At 42.6% G+C, this 24891-nt stretch overlaps 1 protein-coding gene across 4 annotated transcripts in view; it reads right to left on the bottom strand.

The window, feature by feature from the left end:
* Positions 1-15603, bottom strand: part of Eif4b (eukaryotic translation initiation factor 4B) — a 32845-nt gene extending 17242 nt beyond the window's left edge. For all 4 annotated transcript variants that reach the window (XM_070041678.1, XM_070041687.1, XM_070041696.1 and 1 more), the window contains exons 1-4: positions 15499-15603; positions 4402-4539; positions 1530-1738; positions 1166-1282 (exon numbers count right to left, since the gene is read on the bottom strand). In XM_070041678.1, coding sequence (XP_069897779.1) covers positions 1166-1282; positions 1530-1738; positions 4402-4539; positions 15499-15511 — 477 coding nt within the window. In that variant the 5' untranslated portion in view covers positions 15512-15603. The remainder of the gene's footprint in view (positions 1-1165; positions 1283-1529; positions 1739-4401; positions 4540-15498) is intronic.
* Positions 15604-24891: the final 9288 nt, after the last annotated feature.

Below are 24891 nucleotides of genomic sequence, written 5' to 3'. Positions count from 1 at the left end.
CTCCAAGTTAGTGGGAAAACCAGATGTGGCACTATGGCTCAAAGTGGTAGAGCACTAGCTTTGAATGAGAAAGTTCTGGGACAGTTCCCAGGCCCCACGTCAAGCCCCATGACTGACAAAATGAAACAAAACACCCAAATGGTATTAAGTGCCAATATGGTAAAATAGCAACACAGTAAACTTGAAATAATAATAATTTCATGGAAAATGTTCATACAATCTAAGAAGCCAGGTATGATACATCAAGCAGTCAAGAGTCTGAGGCAGGACTTCTAACCCAACCTGGGTCATACAATAAGGTGATCTCACAACCCCACCCCAGATCTCAATTAAAAACAACAGATCCAAGAAGAAACACTCTGTAATAAGTCTAGGCTAACAGGGATTAAAAAAAATCCACAGGGGCTGGTAAGGTGGCTCAGTGGTAGAGCGCTTGCCTTGTATGCCTGAGGCTCTGGGTTTGATTCCTCAGCACCACATAAGCAAAAAGAAAAAAGCCGGAAGTGGTGCTGTGGCTCAAGTGGTAGAGAGTTAGCCTTGAGCTGAAGAGCTGAGGGACAGCTCCCAGGCCCAGAGTTCAAGCCCCACGACCGGACCCTTCCCCCCCCTGCCCCCCAAAAAAGCCCACATACCTCCAACATCTTAAAAAAAAAAACCCATACTATTATAGTGCTTTGAAAATTAACTAGATAATGCTTTTCTGGTGGTACTGGAAACTGGATATGCTAGGCAAACACACACCTAAGACAATACCCTTAAATACTAAGGCAACGGCTGGGGGAGTGGCTCAAGTGATAGAGTATTAAACTGGCTAACATGATTTTTCTATTTGCCTTTATCAAGTCAGATTATTTTGAATGAACAAAGCTCTCCACACTGAGGCAAAACAGTGAATGAATTAGTGTGAGATTTGATTGGAGACCTAGTATGTGGTAGTTTTCCTCCACAATTTTTCATCTACCTACGTCCCTGAATTAGCAGAGCCACTCACTGAAGTGTTGTTAGATAGTGAATGTTGAAACAATATTTTTAACTATCCTAGGCTTTTCTTTGTGAATTCAGAAATCTTCGAATCACTATTGACTCAGCCTGAAAAAAAAATACATATATTTACAACATCAGACTTGTAAGCTTCTACTCTTATCTCTATCCTTAATTTCTTTACCTCTTCATTGAGACTCAGGGCACTGAGTAGGGAGTCCAAGTCCTCAAATTCTGCATAACCAAAACCTTTCAACCTGTCTGGGTTGCTGGGTTCACGTGGTAAACGAACTGCACTGATCTGAGGGATTAAAGAAATAAAGTTTGGTTATTCATACAAACGTAACTATATAGTCAATGCATTCTTTTGTGCTATAGATTGAAGACTGTAGTATTGGTCCTCTTACACATTTTGAATCATATGAATTTAATTAAAAAAAAAAGAACCACTGTATTGCTTATATTTTTTTTTTACTTTTTGTTTTCATTTACAAGCACTTGTATATTCCATAATTCTTTAGTCCCTATCCTCAAATGCTTATACTTACATTTAATCCTCTAAAGAATTCCTTAATGGACTCTTCAGTTACATCATAGGGCAGGTTCCCCAGAAAAGCAGTGTAGGGTGGCGATTTGGGAAGACGGCTCCAGTCGATATTGGGTTCCCGAGCAGCCCGTGGAGCAGTGGGTAGGATGGAACGATCAATTGGAGGTGCCTTATACATATCATCATCATTACTATGCCAAACTGTTGAAACTAGAAGAACCATTTAAAAAATTATTAGATGAAATCTTACTAGTGTCCTAGTAAGACTATTTGTCCTATTACACACAGGATACAAAACAAACAAGAGGACACATGCTACATTTCTAGCAATAAAGGCTCTATTGCTGGGCACTAGTGGCTCATGTATATAATCCTACCTACTCAGGAGAATGAGATTTGAGGATCCTGGTTTGAAGCCAGCCCAGGCAGGAAAGTCTATGAGATCCTCCTCTCCAATTAAACACCAGAAAACCAGAAGTAGTGCTCAAGTGGTAGAGCACTAGCCTCGAGTGTAAAAGTTCAGGGACAGTGCCCAGGTCTTGAGTTCAAGTCCCATGACCAAAAAGCCCAAAAGCTCTATTAACCCAGGTGTCTAGAAGTAGTGTGGCTCAAGTGGTAGAGTGCTCATCTTAAGCTGAAGAGCTGAGGACGGCACCCTGGCCCCAGAGTTCAAGCTCCATGAACGATAATAATAATAATAAAAAAAAAAAAAAAAAAAAAGCTAGGTGTCTGTGATTCATGCCTTTTATCCTAGGTATTTAGAAAGCTCTGGGTATCACCATTCAAAGCTAGCAGAAGTAGGAAACTTTATCTCCCAATATCAAAAAGTTAGAAGTGGCACCATGGCTCAAGAGGCAGTGTGCTATTCTTGAGTGAAAAAGCTAAGCCAAGTGCTGGTGGCTCATGCCTGTAACCCTAGCTACTCAGGAGGCTGAGATCGGAGGATCACAGTTTAAAGCCAGCCCAGGCAGGAATGTCCACGAGACTGCAATTTAACCACCAGAAAATCGAAAGTGGTGCTGTGGCTCAAGTGGTAGAGCAGTGGCCTTGGGCTGAAGAGCTCAGGGATAGCACCCAGGCCCAGAGTTCAAGCCCCATGACCAACAACAACACCACTAAGAGACTATGCCTAAGACTCTGGACTTCAAACTCCAGTTTAAAAAGAAAGGAAGGAGGGAGGGAGGGGATGGTAGGGGGAAAACAATGGAGGGGGTAACAATGTTCAAGAGGAAGTGTACTCATTACCTCACTCATGTAACTGTAACCCTCTATATAGTATCTTTACAATAAAAAAAAAAAAGAAAAAAAAGGGAAAATTCTAGCTTCAAATAAAACTCATAAATGTGCACTTATCAACAGTGAAGGAAAGGTATGGCCTATAAAAATGTCCTGTTTTCAGGCTGCAACAGTCTTTACTAAAAGAAAAAATGGTGGTAGAATTTTGTACTTTTAATAGTATTTCTATTATTTTATTGTTGTTACAGAGGTAATGTACAGAGGGATTATAATCACTTGTGTCAGGAATTGAGTACATTTCCTTTCATACAGTATCTTCTTGTTCCCTCACTCTCTCCCATCTCTACCCACGAGTTGTACAGTTAGTTCACTTTTATCAGTGTCCAGTGAGTTCTACTGCCACACTTTTCTACCTCTTTCCTCTTGAGCTCTGTACCCTCCCTCCTCTCCCAACCTCCCTGAAGTTATATACTTGAAATACACCATACACAAGCAAAGACAGAATCATCAAAAGCTAAACCAGAAGTGGAACTGTGGCTCAAGTGGTACAGCACTAGCTTTGAACAAAAGATGCTCTGGGACAAGCCAGGCGTTGGTGGCTCACACCTGTAACCTAGCTACTCAGGATGCTGAGATCTGAGGATCATGGTTCAAAGCCAGCCTGGGCAGGAAAGTCTGTGAGGCTCTTATCTCCACTAAACCACTCAGAAAACCAGAAGTGGCGCTGTGGCTCAAGTAGTAGAGCGCTTGCCTTGAGCTGAAGAGCTGAGGTACAGTGCCCAGGCTAAGTTCAAGACCCACGACCAAGAAAACAAAACAAAACAAAAACCTGAAAAAACTTGTGTTTCTCTTCAAGAGTATCCTCTTTTAGTTTAGTCTCACTGTATGTGAATATATAGAATACTGTATAATTGATCATATCCCAGTGTGATTTAGAGCTCATTTCTGCACGAGAATATGTGCCATTTGTCTCTTTGAGCTTGGCTTACCTTCTTAACATGATCTGTTTTAGTTCCATCCAAAGAATAATAATTCTCTCTTTTTTTTTGGGTCTGGTATGGGGCCTGAACTCTGGGCCTGGGCGCTGTCCCTCAGCTCTTCAGCTCAAGGCTAGCGCTCTACCACTTGAGCCACAGCACCACTTCTGGCTTTTACACATAGCCACCCAAGATACAAAAACAGCCCAGGAGGAATAAAACAGGAAGACATAAAAATTAAGACAAAAACTTACCTTCCCAGCTATCCTGAAGGCAACGACCTTGCCCAATGACTCCTCCTGTCTCCCACCATGATTACTATTCTCATTCCTTTCTCTAGGCCATTCTTTAAACCTTAAGGTCTTACTGATAGCTTCCAGAACTAATTGTTTCTTAGCTGACAATATACAGCTTATAGGTTATACTGTAACATCACTTACGAAGTAAACAGAATTTTAGATCTATAAGGAATTTAAAATAGTCTTACTTTTCAAATGAAGAAAATGAGGCCTATTATTGAGAAAAGTCTGTTAATATAAGAACCATGATCAGTATGAGGCCCTCCTCAATGCTATTTCTGCTTCTACTGTAGAGTAAACCTCGATTATAGTACATGAAGTTACATTGATACTGGAATTCTAAGTGCAATGAAAAATTTACCATCTCCTTCCAGATCGTCTGTTTCATCAGCCCAGTTGACCGGTTTGGGGGCATAGGTGCTTCCTCCACCAGTTCCCCCATCCTCAGCCAGAAAGTCTGTTAGGGAGATAGTCTTCCCCTTCTTATTCTTCTTTTTTGCTGTTTTAGACAAGAAAAACATTATTTATGGATACTCAGAAATCTGGTTGTTACAATGTAAGTACACTTACAAAGGCCCACCGAAAGATTAGATTTTTGGCACATTCATATATTAATACCATTCAGATATAAATATAAAAAAGCATAATATAACATTCCAGAAAGGTTCTAATAGTAAGTAGAGGCTGAGGCAGGAAGATGTTGAATTTAAGGCCAGCCAGGCAGCACAATAAGATCTCACTCAGTAACTTGTAAGAGCTGGGTGCTGGTGGCTCACACCTGTAATCCTAGCTACTCAGGAGGCTGAGATCTGAGGACTACAATTCAAAGCCATCTCCAGTAAACCACTAGAAAACTGAAAGCGGCTCTAGTGGTAGAGTGCTAGTCTTGAGCTGAAGAGCGGACCAGAGTTCAAGCCCCACAACCAACAAAAAAAAGCTCCAGGAAACTGATTGAGGAAATCTAACCCAATCAGATGGTGTTGAGAAATTTAATAGGCAAATATTCTACCACTGATTTACTATATACATTCTCTCAGCCTCACTTGATTTTTTTTTTTTTTGGTGCCAGTCCTGGGGCTTGAACTCAGGGCCTGGGTACTGACTCGAGCTTTTTTGTTCAAGGTTAGTGCTCTGCCACTTGTACCACAGCTCCATTTCCAGCTTTTTTTTTTTTTTTTTTTTTTGCTATGTTATACACAGCTTCCTGAACATTTAAGTGGGTAAGAGTCTCACGGACTTTCCTGCCTTGGGATGGCTTTGAACTGTGATCCTCAGATCTCAGACTTCTGAGTAGCTTGGATTACAGAAGTGAGCCACCAGGGCAGGGCCCAGTCCATTTGATATTTTTAACTATTTCTATTTAAGACTGGTTATTCTATTCACTGCTTCTTGGAAATATAAAATATTCTATATACGCCTTAAAAATTCTCCGTAACCATTTAATAATCACCAGATTTTAATTCTCCACATAGTGTTAAGTATATAAAAAGAGGTGGCCGAGTAAGAACAGCCCCACACACGTGGGGTATATATGCCTTTTTTATGTGCTACGGAGGTTTGTATTCAGGATCTTACTCCTTAGTCTTACCCTCAACCCTATCCTATTTTGCTGTTTTGGGGATAGAGCCTGGTATTTTTGCCCTGGACCAATCATTCTATTTATACTTTCTGCATTTTTTTTTTGCCGGTTGTGGTCTTGAACTCACGGCCTGGGCGCTATCCCTCAGCTCTTCAGCTCAAGGCTAGCGCTCCACTACTGAAGCCACAGTGAGCCACAGTGCCACTTCCAGCATTTTATGTTTATGTGGTGCTGAGGAATTGAACCCTGGGCTTTATGCATGCAAGGCAAGCACTCTACCACTGAGCCACATTCCCAGCCCTACTTTCCGCATTTTTGCAAATTTCAGGCATGGACCACCATGTCAGCTATTGGTTGAGATAGGGACTTACTAATTTTTTGCCTGGGCTGATCTTTCTCAATTTCTGCCTCCCCAGCAGCTAGAATCACAAGTGTGAACCACTGTGACTAGCTCTAAAGCACTTCTGGGGAATAGAAATCATAGTTACCAATTTAAAGAGAAGGAAAGCTAAGACTAGGAGGTTAATTATCAGATACCAGTTGGAGAGTAATTAAAACGCAGGGCCTTTTGTGTGTGTGTGTGTGTGTGTGTTGGCTGTAGTGCTTGAACTCAGGGCCTGGGTCCTGTCCCTGGGTTCTTTTGCTCAAGGCTAGCGCTCTTAGAGACACAGTGCCACCTATGGTTTTCCAGTGGTTAATTGGATATAGTTTCATAAGGACTTTTCTGCCTGGGCTGGCTTTGAATGACAATCCTCAGATCTCAGCCTCCTGAGTAGCTAGGATTACAGGTGTGAGCCATTGGCACCTTATTATATCACATGGACCCCCATCCTTGAAGCCCTGTTGCATATTACCATAGCCATGGGAAAATGTTGTTATATTCAGTGTTATCTGAATAGCTAAAAATTAATATTCCCTAAATATCTTCTTCTCTACCTTACTACAATATATTAAGATATTGGCACTAAAAGGAAAGTTCAAGAAAACCTTAACAATCAACAAATCTATTGAGCTGACCCTGGCACTCTATCTTCAGAACTTCATGTGCGTCAGAACCAGAGCTTGAGCTCTGTACCCCATCACTTGACCCATCCCTCCAACCTAGAATTGTGCTGGTTAACTGGAGACGGAGTATCCTGGACTTTCCTGCCACAGCTGGCTTCAAATCCTGATTCTCAGATCCCTTGAGTAGCTAGGTTTATAAGCAAATTGCCCAGCTTCCTCAGAACTTCTAAGATAGTACAACCAACAGTTAGTTTAGAAGAATAGAGGGGCCTAAGACAAGTTCTAGAACTGACTCAACTGTAGCCACTAAATGATTAACAAAAAAGACCTGGAGTAGTGGCACAAACCTGAAATCCTGGCCCTTCTGTGGTCTGAGACAGGATCACATATTTGAAGCCAGCCTGAGCTATATAGCAAAAATCTACCTCAAAATAAATAAAGGTGAGATGCTGGTGGCTCACATTTGTGATCTTAGTTATAATAGGAAGCCAAAATGAAGGATCTCAGTTCCAAGTCAGCCCAGATAGCAAAGTCCATGAGATATCACTTGCTTAATAGAAGGCTATTCTCCCAAATTCAACTGCTGGGAAATAAAGATGACCAGTCTGCTATGCTACACAGTTTCCTGAACATAAAATGAACCTGAAGCATTATGATCTTACACCAAAATAAAAGAATCTGGAATTATTCTGCCCTTTGCTCTGAATTTGGCTTGAATCAACTTTTGTGCATTAGGGTTTCATAATCCTTATTCTTTAGACTCTGCCCTCTTGTTTAGCATTTTCACTTAAGGCTGGGTGCTTTATCACTTGAGCCACATCTCTAACTTTCATTTTTTTTCTGGTTAATTGTACATAAGAGTCTCTTGGATTTGTCTACCTGGACTGGTTTTGAACCCTGATATTCATATCTCAGCCTCTTGAGTAGCTAGGCATGAGCTACCAGTGTCTGGCAACCTCTTGACACTTTGACAACAGAAGTTTCACACTTTATTTGAAATTCAAAAATAAACTTCATAGTAAATCACATAATTTAAAAATTATTTTCAGATCAAACACATGTAATTCTGAGGATCTAAAATTTCAGGCTTGCCCACTAAATAGCAAGAGCCTGTTTCAAATACAAGAAAAAAGGTGATTTTAAAAAGTAGAATAGGAAATGGCGCTGCAGCTCAAGAGGTAGAGCACTCGCCTTGAGCTGAAGAGCTGAGGGATAGCGCCCAAGCCCAGAGTTCAAGCCCCACCACTGACAAAACAAAAACAAAACAAAAAGTAGACTAAGGGGTTGGGAAGGTGGCTCAGTGGTAGAGTGCTTGCCTTGCGTGCATGAGGCCCTGGGTTTAATTCCTTAGCACCACACAAGCAGAAAAAGCTGGAAGTGACAAGTGGTAGAGCGCTAGCTTTGAACTGAAGAGCTGATGGACAGCGCCCAGGCCCCACAACTGACAAAAAAAAAAAAAAAAAAAAAAAAAAATCAGTAAAAATGTTTGTATCATGCTGCTTATGATATTAACCAAGAAATGATATCATCCAAATCCTTCATGCCTTCTGTTCCTCTAATACCTGGGCGAGTGCATATTTCAACAGAATTCTCTGCTATGCAGTACTGTTTAATGCTCATTGTCCCCAGACATTATAAAGTGGCTGCAATAAATAGAGACCTCAAGATTATCAGATACAATGTGTATAAAATATGCTTCCTCTATTTTTATTCCCAGAAATGTTTCCTATTATTACTTCATTAGCATAAAGGCACCAAACAATAGATGCTGGGAATTATAACCTAGACTAGCAGCTATCACTTGATTTCTAAAGAGAGGACACTTACAGTCAATAAAGTTGACTTGTAAACCTGGATTGGTGCTGTGGCTCAAGTGGTTGGACCCTAACCTTGAGCTGAAGAGCTGAGGGATAGCACCCAGACCGAGTTCAAGACCCATGACCGACCCTCCCCCCCCAAAAAAAAACACAAAAAAGCTAAGAGAGCAAAACAAAAACCAAAGGCCCTGAGCTCAAAGCCCAGCATAGCATAGAAATGTTCACAGCAGCACGAACAATCCAATGCCTACGATCAGATTAATACACAAAACAGTGGTATATTCATAGAACGGAGTATTATTTGGCAATAAAAAGGGAGCACTGAGATTCTATAATGTGGATGAGAGATAAAACAGCTAGTCACAAAACATTATGTAGCACATAAAACTACATATAAATGTTCAGAATAAGTAAACACAAAGAAATAGAAGGGTGGCTGGGGAGAAGGGGAAGTGACTACTGAGATAAGGTGCTTCCTTTTTTTTTTTTTTTTTTTTTGGGTCCGGTCGTGGGGCTTGAACTCTGGGGCCTGGGCGCTGTCCCTCAGCTCTTCAGCTCAAGGCTAGCACTCTACCACTTGAGCCACAGCGCCACTTACGGCTTTTTTCTTTTTGCTTATGTGGTGCTGAGGAATCGAACCCAGGGCCTCAGGCATGCAAGGCAAGCGCTCTACCACTGAGCCACCTTCCCAGCCCAGGTGCTTCCTTTTGAGCAATGAAATGTTTTCAAATTAAGTGACGATGGCTGAATTTTTCTAAATGGTAAAGTAAGTGTCTACCATGTACCTCCCATGTTCCTTTCAATCATTAGCAGTGACCCCCTACTCCAAATATCAAGTTGTACACTATTTACTTAGTAATTTGTTTTTTTAAAGACAGGGTCTCACTATGGCTGGTTTTCTTCATAATTCTGCCTTAGTCTGCTGAGTACAGATATGCTAAAATGTTCAGCTAAATCATACATTTTCAAAGGGTAAACTTCATGGTATATGAATTATATCTGAATAAAGCTATTAACAGTTATATAAAGTTATTAACAGTGTTTCTTCAAGAAGTATATAAAAATGCAATGAATCCTCACAAATAATGCTAAAAATTATACTTCTCTTGGAGGATGAAAACAAGCTTCAATGCAGTATAATGTTGAGAGGTCTTCTTTATTGAACTACATAATTTAGTAGAAAATAAATACTAAGGACTAACAAAATCTATTTCCACTCCTGTGTTTACATAAATGAGCTCTTCTTGGTGTCCAATTTCTGTCTTGATACAATGAGGACAATATTGTCTTATAGTTCTTCAGAGTAATTCATGAAAACAGTTATAAAAATTAATGTTAAAATTGCTATTATAGGCATTTCCTATTATTGGGACCTTGGTAATTTGATTCTAATAAACTGACTTTGGAGTGTGCATTCACCATGCTGCTGATCACATGTACGGTATATATGTACACACTGGAGGGAAACCAGGAGGATGACACAGAACTAGAGGGAATCAGGGGAAAACATACAACAGCAGGCCCCATCAACTGCACTGGACATTGACCAAAATGAACTAAAACTCAATGGCAGCGATGAGAGGGAGGGAACAAGAGGAAAAGAGGGAACAGCTGGTGCTATGCAAAGCAAAGAAATGTACATAGCACTCAATGTGGAAGAAATAACTGTATTGCAAAGCTCATAGAACTCAATGTTACAATGATAGACAATTTGTCCTATGAAAGTTAGAATGTGTTTGTGACTTTAACTAAGCTTCACTATCCCACAATACTGTGAAATTTGGGAAATTATGTAACCACTTAATCACAATAAAAAAATTTGAAAAAAAGAGAAAAATTATTAAACAAACAACAACAACAACAAAACTGACATTGGGCTGAGATGTAGCTCAGTGGCAAAATGCTTGCCTAGCAAGTACAACGTCCTGGGTCAATCCCCAGTACCAAGAAAGAAAAGAAATACATTTAAGCCGGGTGCCGGTGGCTCACGCCTGTATTCCTAGCTACTCAGGAGAATCGAGGTTCAAAGCCAGACTCTTATCTCCAATAAACCACTAGAAAACCGGAAGTGGCTCTGTGGATTACGCAGTAGAACGCTTGCCTTGAGCTGAAGAGCGCAGGGACAGTGCCCAAGCCCAGAGTTCAAGCCCCATGACCAACAAAAAAGGAAAGAAAGAAATACAGTTAAAAAGAATTCAAACAAATAAAAAGCTGACATTACTTAGAATACAGCTTTATTGGGGCTGGGAAGGTGGCTCAGTGATAGAGCACTTGCCTTGCATGCTCGAGGCCCTGGGTTCGACTCCTCAGCACCACATAAGAAAAAAGCCGGGAGTGGCGCTGTGGCTCAAGTGGTAGAGTGCTAGCCTTGAGCTGAAGAGCTGAGGGACAGCGCCCAGGCCCAGAGTTCAGGCCCCACGACCTGACCCCCCCCCAAAAAAGAATACAGCTTTATTCTAACAGTAGTCTACTGAATTTTTTTAAACTTTTTTTTGGGGGGGCTAGTTTTTTGGGGCTTGAATTCAGGGCCTAGGCACTGTCTTAGAGCTTCTTTTGCTCAAGGCTAGCACTCTACTACTTGAGCCACAGCACCACTTCTGGTTTCCTGGTGTTAGTCTCATGGACTTCCCTGCCCAGGTTGGCTTTTTTTTTTTGTCGGTCGTGGGGCTTGAACTCTGGGCCTGGGCGCTGTCCCTCAGCTCTTCAGCTCAAGGAGAGCGCTCTACCACTTGAGCTACAGCGCCACTTCCGGTTTTCTGGTGGTTTATTGGAGATAGGAGTCTCACGGTCTCTCCTGCCCGGGCTGGCTTTGAACCGCGATCCTCAGATCTCAGCCTCCTGAGTAGCTAGGATTACAGGCGTGAGCCACCAGCGCCCGGCCCCAGGTTGGCTTTGAACTCAGCCTCCCGAGTAGCTAGGATTACAGGGGTGACCCACTGGCACGTAGCTTATATTGAATTTTTTTTTTTTTTTTGTCGGTCGTGGGGCTTGAACTCTGGGCCTGGGCGCTGTCCCTCAGCTCTTCAGCTCAAAGCGAGCGCTCTACCACTTGAGCTACAGCGCCACTTCCGGTTTTCTGGTGGTTTTTATTGGAGATAGGAGTCTCACGGTCTCTCCTGCCTGGGCTGGCTTTGAACCGCGATCCTCAGATATCAGCCTCCTGAGTAGCTAGGATTACAGGTGTGAGCCACCAGCGCCCGGCATATTGAATTTTTATATGTTTTTGTCTTGTCCTGAATTTAAGTATCCTCCTTTCACAGTAACATATATCATAGTATATCATGTATAAGGTGGGACTGGAAATCAGGTAATCTGTGAGCAACACATAATGGCAACTTTGAAGTAATTTTTTTGTGCTTGTACTAGGGTTTGAACTCAGAGCCTTTAGTTCTTGCGCAGTCTTTTCATTCATGACTAGGACTCTAAAACTATTTAACTACAAAAAGCAGCACTGCATGAAAACAACCACTGAACATCATCTTAATCAAACAAGAAATCACGTTAGCTGGCGCCGGTGGTACATGCCTGTAATCCTAGTTACTCAGGAGGATGGGATCTGAGGACTGTGGTTCAAAGCCAGCTCGGGCAGGAAAGCCCATGAAGACTCTTATCTCTAATAACTAGAAGTGCAGGGCTGGGAAGATGGCTCAGTGGTAGAGCGCTTGCTTTGCATGCATGAGGCCCTGGGTTTGATTCCTCAGCACCACATAAGCAAAAAGAAAAAAGCCGGAAGTGGCGCTGTGGCTCAAGTGGTGAGCACTAGCCTTGAGCTGAAGAGCTGAGGGCCAGGTCCAGAGTTCAGGCCCCATGATTGGACCCCCCCCCCCCGCAAAAAAAGAAAACTAGAAGTGATACTGTAGCTCAAGTGGTAGAGTGCTAGCCTTGAGCTGAAGAGCTCAAGGCCCAGCACAGTGCCCAGGCCCAGAGTTCAAGCCCCACAACCAACTAAACCAAACCAACCAACCAACCAACAACAAAAAAAAACCCCTAGGCACATCTTACATAATTATTTGCAGTTTTAAGGCATTGAAAGTGTTAATTTTTATCAAACATACTTGACTCCTTATTAGTAAGGGGTGAGCAGATAAACTACATCCACTTTACAAATGGAACTAAAGAGGTAACTGGTATTTTAACATCAAAACTATTTCTGAGTACTGGTGCTCATGCCCATAATCCTGGCAAGGTAGTAAATTGAGATCTCTAGCTAGCACAGACAAAAAAAATCTAGAAGAACCAAATCTTGGTTAAAAACAACTAATAAGTGATTAACAAATGTTTCTATAAAAACAAATTATACTGCTTAGAGCCTAGCCATTAAAATTAGTTTTATATGATATAATGAGGTCCTATCTCAACTGTATTGTATAGGTTAGCAGAACACAGAATACTATTAAAATGAAAAAAAAAAAAAAAGCCAAACAGATTGAAGGAGTTTTCTGAGACAGGATTTGTTATGTAGCTTTGTCTAGTCCCCTACTATTGAGCCTCTTTCAGTCTCTGAAGTGCTAAGATTACATACATATATCTGGGGCCAGATATGCCCCAGCCAAATCCCTTTCTTTTTGTTGTCAGTCTTGAACTCAGGATTTGGGTGCTATCCCTGAACTTTTTGGCTCAAGGCTTGTGCTCTATCACTTGAGTGACAGTTCCACACTTCGTTTTTTTTTTTACGTGGTTAACTGAGATAAGAGTGGCTGGCCTCTAACTGATACCTTCAGATCTCAGCCTCCTGAGTAGCTAGGATTACAGGCGCTGGGAACCTACTCAAAGCAACCAAGTAAAGAATTAAATGCCCAGGCTCAGTTAACAAAGTTTCCCAGAAATGATTCAATTACCCTCATTCAATACAAGTTCAAGACATTTTCTGACACTGAAAGTCATTATCAGGTTACACTGGAAACTGGTACTGCTGCAAAGATGCTTGGTCCTGAACAGATTTATAAAATTTATAAAACTCAATCATCTATTTCCAGAGAGAAAACCCAATACCCATTTCCAACTTCTGGTTCATACTTGTCACATACACAAGTCAAATAGGAAAAAAATTTCTTCAAGGGCAGACCAAAATGTAACCTCATGCTTTGATACCACAAAAAGCTATAAAGATTAAGATCTACTGAACTGAACTAAAGGAAATGAGCATTTCCAAGGGGGCAGTCAATATGATTTAACAAAAGGGATACCATTCAGTAAATCTTCTTAACCAGTTTGCATTACACTAAACAAAACTTAAGCTCAGAGACTGCTATGATGTCTTCTACCTCTCAAAATTTTACAGAAGTTATGGAGAAGGGAAATATGACTTCTCATTAAGTTATGAGACTCAATTGCCAAGGTAGAAAATCTAGGCCATGTACATACTTCACACAATAGTTAGCTTTTGGGCAGACTCTCAAATTTAGGTAGACACCATGATATAGCCAAGTTGATAGAGTCTGGAATATCCAAGATTTTGACCCTGCTCTGCCACCTGCCAACCAATATATGGCCTTAAGCAAATTTTGTCGGCGGGTACACAGCTGACAAATTTCCTTACATTGCCTCAGAGGATGAACTAAAACAACAGCATATACAAAAGTGCTTGATCAGTGACCCAATGAAACCTATGCTCTAATGTAATTCAATTCTATCAACATTTCCCAAAAGACAATGATACCCCCTTGCTTCCTTGTAATAATAGTGAAGAAAATTTCCTGGCTGTTACATGAGCGTTCAGAGACAGCCAATTCTTAGTGAATTTTCAGTAATGCAGGTTGCAGTCATGCCCGGAAAACCAATCTATATGTCCCAAACTAGAATAACCACTAATGTTTGTTACAAAGCCCAGGAGTACTCGGCTACAAATGCAGGTAAACTTAAATGGCAGAGACAATCCACGTTTTTTGTTTTTTTTTTTAAATTTAAAGGCACTCTACCACTGAAGCCACACTCAAGCAACCTGTTATTTTAATAGCACTTCTAAAAGTTTTATTAGTGGTCTAAGAAAACGAACCCTACACCGGAATTCAACTAGAACGGAAGCTCCCCAAGACAGGGATCTTTTCTTGTTCACACTTAAAATTGGGCCTGACATACGGTCGGTCCGCCCTCAGTAAAAACATACTCCTACGCCTACTACTACTAAACAACAACAAGCTCCATCTAGGAGTAGGTGAACAAGGCTGGGGCGAAATCTAGGTGCTCCTTCCTGCCTCCTGTCCTTTTTGACACGTGGGCACCAACCATGCTGGGTTTCTCTTACCTCCAACTAACTCTAGCAAGTGCCAACCTCCAGACCTAACCTACATTGTCACGGAGAGAAATACGGGGTGGGGGGGTGGGAAGGGGAAGAGAGGGTGGGCCACACTCCCCGAAGGGGGGGGGGGTAAAAAAAAAAAGCAGCACTAAAGCCCGAGGACGTAACTGAGCGCAACCCCGGTGCGTAAACGCTTTCTCCCCCGCCCCCATCTGGGCTCGCAGCGCATGCTTTCCAGGCGCCCCGGCTCACCACTACCCTCGGCTCTCCGACCGCGCACGCGCACCGCCTCCCCACCCCCCCCCCGCCCCACCACCGACTCGCGCTCGCGTTCTAACTGCCCCCCCCCTCACCCCTGCCCCCCCCCCATGCCCGTCCGCAACGGCCTCGTGCCTCGGAGATCCAGGCGAGGGTGCACCCGTCCGCGCGCCAACCGCCTCCTCCTTCCTTCCTCCACGCCTCCACGCGGGCGCCGGGCTCTCCTCTACCAAGAGGCCTCGCGCCTCCCCCCCTCCCCACGCAGGTCTCCCTGCGCCGCCGCCTCCTCCAATTCCAGCCAGAGCCCACCATTACGGCCCACTCCAACCTCGCGCAGACGGGGTGAAAAGGGTGTGTGGGGGAGGGGAAGGGCACCTTCCCGTCTCCCCCCCGTAAACATCCTGAGGCGCTAACCCAACACGGCCATGCCGCCCGCCTGCCGCAGCCCCCGAGGCCGAAAGGAACCGGTGCCACCCGCTCCCCGACTCCAGCAAGGAGTGGACTAAACCTAGAGGGTAGTTTCAGAGCCCGGTCTTTAGCCGCGCTCGGCCGCTCACTCACCTGAGGCCGCCATGTTGGGAGAGGGAGAGAGAACGCAAAGGACCCGGATGAGGCAATCACGTGATTATAGCGGGCGCGTCGGACTCGGAGACGCGAAACCGGGAGGGGGCGGGGAGCTGAGGCCTGAGACTGGAGGCGGGGCGCTGCTGCTGTAGGTTCGTAAAGCAGCGCGAGGAGGTGGCGCAGCGTCCGACGGGAAGACCAACGCGACATGTGGCCAAAGGGAGGGGTGGAGCCTGAGCTGTCGCGAAACCCCACGCTTTACGTAGGGCTGCGCGTGGCCGCGGGGGCCGGCTCTGTGCCCCGGGCGGAGACTCGGTGCGCCGACTTCCGGCTAGTGGTGGTGGTGGTGGTGGGGCGTCTCCGGGGTCTTCCGGAGGGGCGGGCCTGCTGCTAGTTCCATGGAATCGAGACGCGTTGGAATCTAGAATGGCTGTGCCATAATTGATTTTTTTCTTTTCTGAAAGGAAAAGATTCCGAGTTTCTTTTGTAAGCCACTTTCTGTAAGGGGGGGGGGGCAAGATCAGCATGGTTAGGAAGAGGAAGGAGGGAAAAGCGTGTACACATAATTCCCCTGGATATTTTTTTACCTCGTTAACCCTAAATTCGAGGTCGAGTGCTAGCCACGCTACATCTAGGTAATGCTCCATTTCACTTTCTTTTATTTTAGCGTCTGTTAGTGTTTTGTTCAGGTGCCAGGCAGTTAGCAGGCAATCGTGCATGCAAGGGAAGGAAACTGCCCCAAAGGAGGGTCATGTCCTCGGGAGAGGAAAATCAGGGTAATAAGCAACAAATTAAGTATTACAAATGATGAGCGTTCTGCGGGTAATTAAAAGACTGTCATAAGAAGTGGATGGGTGCCACTTTATGGGTTTTTGCCTGTTCAGAGAAAGCCTCTGAGGAATGGATATTTAGAACGAGATTGAAAGCACGAGCTGCAGCCCTCAGAACTTCTTAAAGTCACAAGACTGGATGCAGGACTGGATCAAAGGTACCAGAACAGGAACATCTTTACAAGCTAAAGAATTTAAAGGCAGGTAGCTGGAAGAGCTGTACAAAATGAGGATTGGATTATGAAGTTCTGTGTGTGTGTGTGAGAGAGAGTGTGTGCTGGTACTAGTGGCTCATGCTTTTGTAATCCTAGCTACTCAGGAGACAGATCTGAGGATCCTAGTTTCAAATCAGCCCGGGCACACAAATCTGAGAAACTCATGTCTGATTGACTAGCAAAATCCTGGACATGAGTTTGGTATGTAGCTCAGTGGCAAAGTGCTTGCCTAGCAAGAACAACCTGGGTTTGATCCCCAGTACCAAGAAACAAAGCAAGCAAAAAACAGTTTAAAAAATGCTGGAGGTGGAGGTGTGACTCAAATGGTAGAAAACCAGTCTTCAGTGAAAAAGCCAAGCAAGAGCAGGAGACCTTGAGTTAAAGCTTCAAATGGACACAAGAAAGAAAGAAAGGGACTGGGAAGGTGGCTCAGTGGTAGAGTGCTTGCTTTGCATGCATGAGGCCCTGGGTTCGATTCCTCAGCACCACATAAGCAGGAAAAAAAAAAGCCGGAAGTGGCACTGTGGCTCAAGTGGTAGAACGCTAGCCTTGAGCTGAAGAGCTGAGGGACAGTGCCCAGACCCAGAGTTCAGGCCCCATGACCGGACCCAAAAGAAAAAAAAAAAAAAAGAAAGGAGGAAAGAGATAAGAGTGGGTGAGAGAGTAGGGTTTGCTTTCATGAAGCAACAGCTATTCAGAGAGGAAGGCAGTGGATCCAGGTTTAACATTGGTCTAGTCTGGCATCTACATGAAACTTGTCCTGTGTAGCTTTTTTTTTTTTTTTTTTTTTTTTTTAGGTCTAAGTTTGTTAAAAAGGGGAAAAAGAAAGAGAAAAAAGAAGGAAGGAAAATGAAAGAAAAGAAAATGTGGCTTGGATCTGTATCCCAAATCAAGCTTCCACAGGCCCACTCCTGTAACTATATGGGGTAGAAACAAACAAGCAACCAAAAAAACCAAAACCAAAAAGCAGGAGGAGAAACAGTCATTGGTCTTACCCAGTGAGATATCAGGGCACATTGTTAGAGGATGCTTAACTCTCTTTTCTCAAAGATGAAAATAAATTCTTGTTGTTGGATCCTTACCAAAAAATAAATCATTCCACTTTGCCCATAGAGGAGTTAGTGAACAGTGCAGGGAAGTGTAAAAACTCCTGTCTCTCACTTTCAAAAGTATAGGAAGTGGACAGAAGGAAAAAAAAAATCAAGATAGGCAAAAATCAATTCTGTTCCAAGTATTGCTTTTGTAATGGATGTAATTTTTGCCCAGGATTTCATGTTTGACTTTCTGTAACTCATAAAAATTCCCTTAACAAGAATATGAACATTTTTTCAATTTGCTCTGGACAGACACACTATCTATATGGAATCTGGGTACAATTATCAGTGATTTCCCTTTGCACCCTCAAGTTTCAATTTGCATAATAAGTGATAGATTCTACCAATAACAATAATAGGTTAACTTAATCTCAAACAATCCAAAGGATCCTCTCACCATTTTTCCCTTTTTTTTTTGCCAGTCCTGGGGTTTGCACTCCCGGCCTGGGCACTGTCCCTGAACTTCTTTTGCTCACGGCTAGCACACTACCATTTGAGCCACAGTGCCACTTCTGGCTTTTTCTGTTTATGTGGTATTGAGGAATCAAACCCAAGGCTTCATGCATGCTAGGAAAGCACTTTACCACAAAGCCACATTCCCAGCCCCTGCTTTTATTTTTAATATTCAGCTTAAAAAAGAATAAAATTAAATTTTGTAGGAAAGTGGATGGAACTGGGAGGCGAGTACTCTACATGGTACCAAAGTTTGCTTGGGTAAGAGTAGGGATTGCTTTCATGAAGCAACAGCTATTCAGAGAGGAAGACAATGGATCCAGGTTAACATTGGTCTAGTCTGGCATCTACATAAATCTTTTTGCCCTGTGTAGCTTTTTTTTTTTTTTTTTAGTCTAAGTTGGTAAAAAGGATCTCTGGGAGATGAGCTTTCTCTGTCACCTAAAGCCAGCTGCACCATGCTGGCATTAAGGATATCAGAAAGGTGTATAAAGTTTGTGTCTCCATACCTTAGTGCAGCTAATAGAAATCAATGTATTGTTCTAATGTCACATGGGGTCCCGCTCTGAATCCAGACTCCTTGAACAGGAAGTGTTCATATATATTTATGCTGGTACTTAGTCTTGAACTCAGGGCTTTGTACATTCAGCTTTTTCACTGAATACTGGTACTCTACCACTTGAGACACACCTCCATTTCTGATTTTTTTTTTTAAGTGCTTAACAGGATAAGAGTTTCATGGACAGCCGGGCGCTGGTGGCTCTCGCCTGTAATCCTAGCTACTCAGGAGGCTGAGATCTGAGGATCGCGGTTCAAAGCCAGCCCGGGCAGGAGAGACCGTGAGACTCCTATCTCCAATAAACCACCAGAAAACTGGAAGTGGCGCTGTAGCTCAAGTGGTAGAGCGCTTGCCTTGAGCTGAAGAGCTGAGGGACAGTGCCCAGGCCCAGAGTTCAAGCCCCACGACCGACAAAAAAAAAAAAAAAAAAAAAGAGTTTCATGGACTTTTTCTTGCCCAGGCCTGCTTTGAATCATGATCCTTCAGGTCCTGGTCTCCTGAGTAGCTAGGATTATAGATGTTCAGCTCCCAGCTCCTAGCTGTTCTATTCTTGCCTGCACTGTAGCATAATCTTTTTTTTTTTTTCTTTTTCATGTTTGCTCTTCTGTGAAATCTTTTTTTTAAATTTTTGTTTTGTTTTATTTTTGGGTCCGGTTGTGGGCCTGAACTCTGGGCCTGGGTGCTGTCCCTTAGCTTTTCACCTCAAGGCTAGTGCTGTACCACTTGAGCCACAGCGCCACTTCCATCTTTTTTTTTTTTTCTGCTGATGTGGTGCTTAGGAATCGAACCCAGGGCCTCATGCATGCAAGGCAAGCGCTCTACCACTGAGCCACCTTCCCAGCTCATTAAAAAAAAATTTTATTGTGAAAATACCATATAGAGGGGTTACAATTACATGAACAAGCACAAATAATCTTGTAAAAACTATCCTCCAGATTCTGGAGGATAGGGGATTGGGATAGGGGAATGGTGTGCTCCTGCGTCAGCCCCAACAGGACATCTAGGATTTCCCATTCTTGTGTGCTTTAATTACTCTACCTAGCTTAACATAGTTTGGTCCAAGAAGGCAGAACGTGGGATCTAGTGGTAAATAATCAATGAGTGGAATTGATAATAATGATTATTACAGTTATTAGTAATAACTATCAGTAATACTAATAATACTACAAAATAATAATTTTATCACCTACAGAAATGATATGATAAAATCTACTTACTAGAGATCTGATTGTGATTTAGGGTCAACCTAGGCGGACAGCTCCTTGAAACTATTTTATCTCTAGTTAACTGGAAAAAAGCTGGCAGTAAAGGTATGGCTCTAGTGATAGAGTGTCGGCCTTTAGTGACAAAGCTAAGCAAAAATGTACACAAGGTCTTAAGTTCAAGGCCTAGTCCCCACACCATTTTTTTTCTTTTAATTTTGGCCTGGTATAAGGGCACATGCCTGCTAACCTAATACTCAGAAGACGGAGGAAGGAAGATCAGGAGTTTAAGGCTGTCCTAGCCTATGTACTCCTCCTATCTCAGAAAACTTCATAATCTTACTTTGTAACAAACTATGTTCTGATGACAAGGAAAAAAACATAATTTCCATATGCCTGGGATTTTTCTTCTTTTTCAGTAGTAACAAATAAGACAGTGAGAAGGAATTGTTTGCAGTGCACAATATTTGGCGTAAGAAGAGTGGTCTCTGATTTTCAATGTCACGTGACTACAAGAGTGTCTGTAGAGATGTATGTCATTCCATATTGTCCTTGATATTGTCCTTGATATTAACTATATTGAGGTCGCCCTTCTTAAATAACAGTTTATAGACCATGGATCTGAACTGCAATAAACATGATTTCAAAATGATCTCTACTGTATTCTGACTTATATTCCTTTGGATACATGGGTAGGAGTTTTTTTAAAATTTTTATTGTGAAAATACTGTACAGAGGGGTTATAATTATATGGGCATGGGTAGAAGTTTAATAGCAGAATCATATGGTACTCACTTTTTTTTTTTGCCAGTCCTGGGGTTTGAACTCAGGGCCTGGGCACTGTCCCTGAGCTTCTTTTACTCAAGGCTGGCACTCTACCATTTGAGCCATAGCACAACTTCTGGCCTTTTCTGTTTATGTGGTACTGAGGAATCAAAACCCAGGGCTTCATGCATGCTAGGAAAGCACTTGACCACAAAGCCACATTCCCAGCCCCTGCTTTTATTTTTTAATATTCAGCTTAAAAAAGAATACAATTACTTCTTTTGTAGGAAAGTGGATGGAACTGGAGATCTCATCACATAAAATAAGCCAGACTCAGGAAAACAGGTATCACATACTTTTTCTCAGATGTGGAATTTAGATGTAAAAAAAGAGACATGTGTAAGAGGGAGAATTAAGGGAGGAGGACAAAGGAGAGGGTATTTTAGGGTTGAGTACGAATGAAACACATATCCATAAAAGAAAATTGAAGCCAGACACTATTGGCTCATGCCTGTAATCCTGGTTACTCAGCAGGTTGAGATCTAAGGGATGTAGTTTAAAACCAGCCCTGGGCAGACATTTCCTAAGAATTTTATCTTCATTTAATTAGCAAAAAGCTGGAAGTGGAGTACTCCAGGCCTTGAGCAAAAAACCCAGCTTAGAGCTCAAGGCCCTGAATTCAAGTCTCAGTATCAGCACAAAAAAAAAAAAAAAAAAAAGGAAAAGGAAAAGTTATACCCATAGATGCAGAATGGAGATCATTAGATGACCATCCAGCATAACTATAAATGATGGAATGATAATTTAGAAAAGCAAAAACTTAGGGACAGTATCTAGGACTCAAGATCAAGCCCCAGGACTGGCCCAAACAAAACAAAACAAAAATCCAGTGAAGTACATTCAGTCCCCAGTGACTATGAGAAAATGAGACATTGTCAGTGGCACATCTTGTTTCCCCTTTCTGCAAGCTCTTCTGCCTAAAGTTGTTTGTGACATTTCACCCTGTTTTTGTTTTTCATAACATTCTCTTATCATCTTCATCAAGTAGTTTTGATATATAAAACCGGAGTGGTTTTTTTTTTTTTAAGTCGATCATAGGGCTTGAACTCTGGGCCTGGGCACTGTCCCTGAGTTCTTCATTTCAAGGCTAGCTCTCTTCCACTTGAGCCATAGCGCCACTTCCGGCCTTTTCTGTGTATGTGGTACTGAGGAATGGAACCTGGGGCTTCATTCATACTAGGCAAGCACTCTACCACTAGGCCACATTCCCAGGCCCTGGAGTGTTTTAAACATGTATTTTGGGCTGGGTCTGATGGCACATGCCTATAAGGCAAAGGTGGAAGAATTGTGATTTGAGGCCAGCCTCAACAAAGTTAGCATGTGATCCTATCTGAAAAACTAAGAGCAAAGGACTAGTGGCATAGCTCAAGGGATAGAATGTTTGCCTAAGAAATGTGGGTTCTTGCATTCAATTGCCATTATTTCCCCTTCCAAAAGAAAAATCATATATTTTCCCTTTTTTCTTCCCTAGCAAAGGTCCGAAATTCTGCAACTCTTTTTATATACCCCTGCCCTCTTCATGACTATTCTGAACTTCACAGATAATGAATGACAGAAAATTTGGAAATGATTTATTCCAAATTCTAGAAGATATTTAAAGAACAGCTGTGGGAAAATGTGCTTGTTAGGGAAATACCAGAAAACTAAGTTTATTAGGAGGGAAAGTAAAGTTTTGGGGTGAATTTAACAATCTTCTTTAAAGATATTTAAAAAGTATTTGTTTTTATCCACTCTGGTTGTCATGACAAATTTCTACAGAGTAGATGACTAATGACAACAGAAATTCATTGCTGGATGCTGGTGTAATCCCAGCTACTCAAATGAGACCTGAGGATTCTGATTTGAAGATAGTCTTAGGCAGGGAAGTCTGTTGAGGCTCTTCTTCCCTATTCATTACCAAAAAAACTTGTGGTTCAGGTGGTAGAGCACTAGCCTTGTGTAAGCCCCAGTTCTTATGGAAAAAAAAGACAAAAACAAACCCAACAGCCAGAAATTTATTGCTTATAGTTTTAGAGGCTAGAAGTGTTGAGTTTAAGGTTCCAGCATGGTCAGGTTCTGCTAAATTTTCCTGGTTACTGGCTATTCTTGTCTTTTGGTTGTGTCCTCACTAGAGGGAGAGTTCTAGTTCTCAAAGGTCCCTTGTATTATGCCACTAATCCTATTTATGAGGGCTTCAATTGTAACAGGTACTTAAAAGCAGCTTTTAGGGCCGGGAATATGGCTGGGAGTATGGCTCAGTGGTAGAGTGCTTGCATGAAACCCTGGGTTCAATTCCTCAGTACTACAGAAAAAGCCAGAAGTGTCTCTGTGGTTCAAGTGGTAGAGGGTTAGCCTTTAGCAAAAGAAGCTCAGGGACAGTGCCCAGGCCCTGAGTTTAAGCCCCACGATCCGCCAAAAAAAAAAAAAGCAGCTTTGATTTTTTATTTTTGGCCTATAAGTTAATTAAAAACATAGTCAGGTGCTGGTGACTTACACCTTTATAATCCTAGCTACTCAGGACACTAAGATCTGAGGATCGAAGTTCAAAATCATCCTGGATAGAAAAGTACATGAGATTATTATCTCCAATTAACCACCAAAAAGCCAAAAGTAGAGCTGCAGCTCAAGTGGGTAGAGTGCCAACCTTGAGGGAAAAAGCGAAGGGACAGTGCCCAGATTTGGAGTTCAAACCCCAGTACTGGTGCACATGCGCACACACACAGACACACAGACACACACACACACAGACACACACACAGACACACACACACACAGACACAGGCACACACACACACACACACACACACACACACAGACACACACACACACTCTAAAAGCAGGATAAAAGCTAGGCATTCCTTCCTATTTTCTCCTGAAGAAACTTTACAGCCATATTGGAATTCAGGAAAGAATGGACAGGAGATGACCAACCTACCAGGCATCCATGAATCATTGTAATAAGACCTCATCTGACTAAGACTGAGACAATGGGCTTTCAAAATCCCTGGGGCCATCACTGACTGGGACTGTTTATGCATACTACTCTTTCCCTGTACTTGGTTCTTTGTTTAAACATATAGCTCACATCTGTGCCTCAAAAATGGCTGAAGATGAAATACTATCTTTCTGTGGCTTCCCATGCCAGATAATAAATCTTCTTTCCCCACCCCCTTCACTCTATCTCTTTATTTGGTATATAGGGGTGAGTGACCGGACCTGGCATGTGAAATTCCTGGAGTTTGAGCCTAAAGTCTGGTTTGAGAAATTCTGGTTTCACAACCACATAACCTAATTACCTCCCAAAGGCACCACCTCCTAATACCATAGCAGTGGGAGTTAGGATTTCAACATGTGAATTTGGTAAAGTATGCAATGTTCAGTTCAGAATAGCAACTAATGGATAAGAATATGGGGAAGGAAGGGAAGTAAAAAGTCCAGGGGCTGGGAAGGTGGCTCAGTGGTAGAGCGCTTGCCTTGCATGCATGAGGCCCTGGGTTGGATTCCTCAGCACCACATAAGCAAAAAGAAAAAAGCCGGAAGTGGCACTGTGGCTCAAGTGGTAGAGCGCTAGCCTTGAGCTGAAGAGCTGAGGGACAGTGCCCAGGCCCAGAGTTCAGGCCCCACGACTGACCAAAAAAAAAAAAAAAAAAAGTCCAGTATATGCTAAGAAACAGAGCACAATATAAACCAGAGTAAAAAGTTTTTCTACCTAGCAGACAGTTCAACTTTAGGTGGGTAATCTAAAAAAATTTGATTATCTCTGTAGAGAATCTTGAAAAACAAAATAATATATCTATATACCAGGGCTCACATCTGTAATCCTAGCTACTCAGGAGGCTGAGATCTTGAGTCTTGTGGTTCAAAGCCTGGACAGGAAATTCTGTGAGACTCCTATCTCCAATTAACCACTGAGGAGCTAGAAGTGGAGTTATGGCAGAGTGCTAACCTTCAGCACAAAAGCCTGGGACAGTGCCCAGGCCCCGAGTTCAGCCTCAGGATGGACACAAAAAACAAAACAAAATATAGAATTAGTTTGGGCCTATTAGGATACACGTTAGTAGAACCTATGTCCTCCTAAGTTACCTTCCCAATCCAGTTTTTTTTGTGTGTATGTGTATATTGAACTCAGGGCTTTGTGCTTTTGCTCAGCTTTTTTGCTCAAGACTAGTGCTCTACCATTTGAACCACACCTCCAATTCTGGCTTTTTACTGGTTAATGGGAGATAGACTTTC

Source organism: Dipodomys merriami, unplaced genomic scaffold, assembly GCF_024711535.1.
Source record: "Dipodomys merriami isolate MVZ:Mamm:240054 unplaced genomic scaffold, mDipMer1.0.p SCAF_10, whole genome shotgun sequence".
In the NCBI taxonomy this organism is placed as follows: Eukaryota; Metazoa; Chordata; class Mammalia; order Rodentia; family Heteromyidae; genus Dipodomys; species Dipodomys merriami.
Note: the sequence above shows the minus strand (reverse complement) of the source record. Positions and strands in the feature narration are given on the sequence as shown.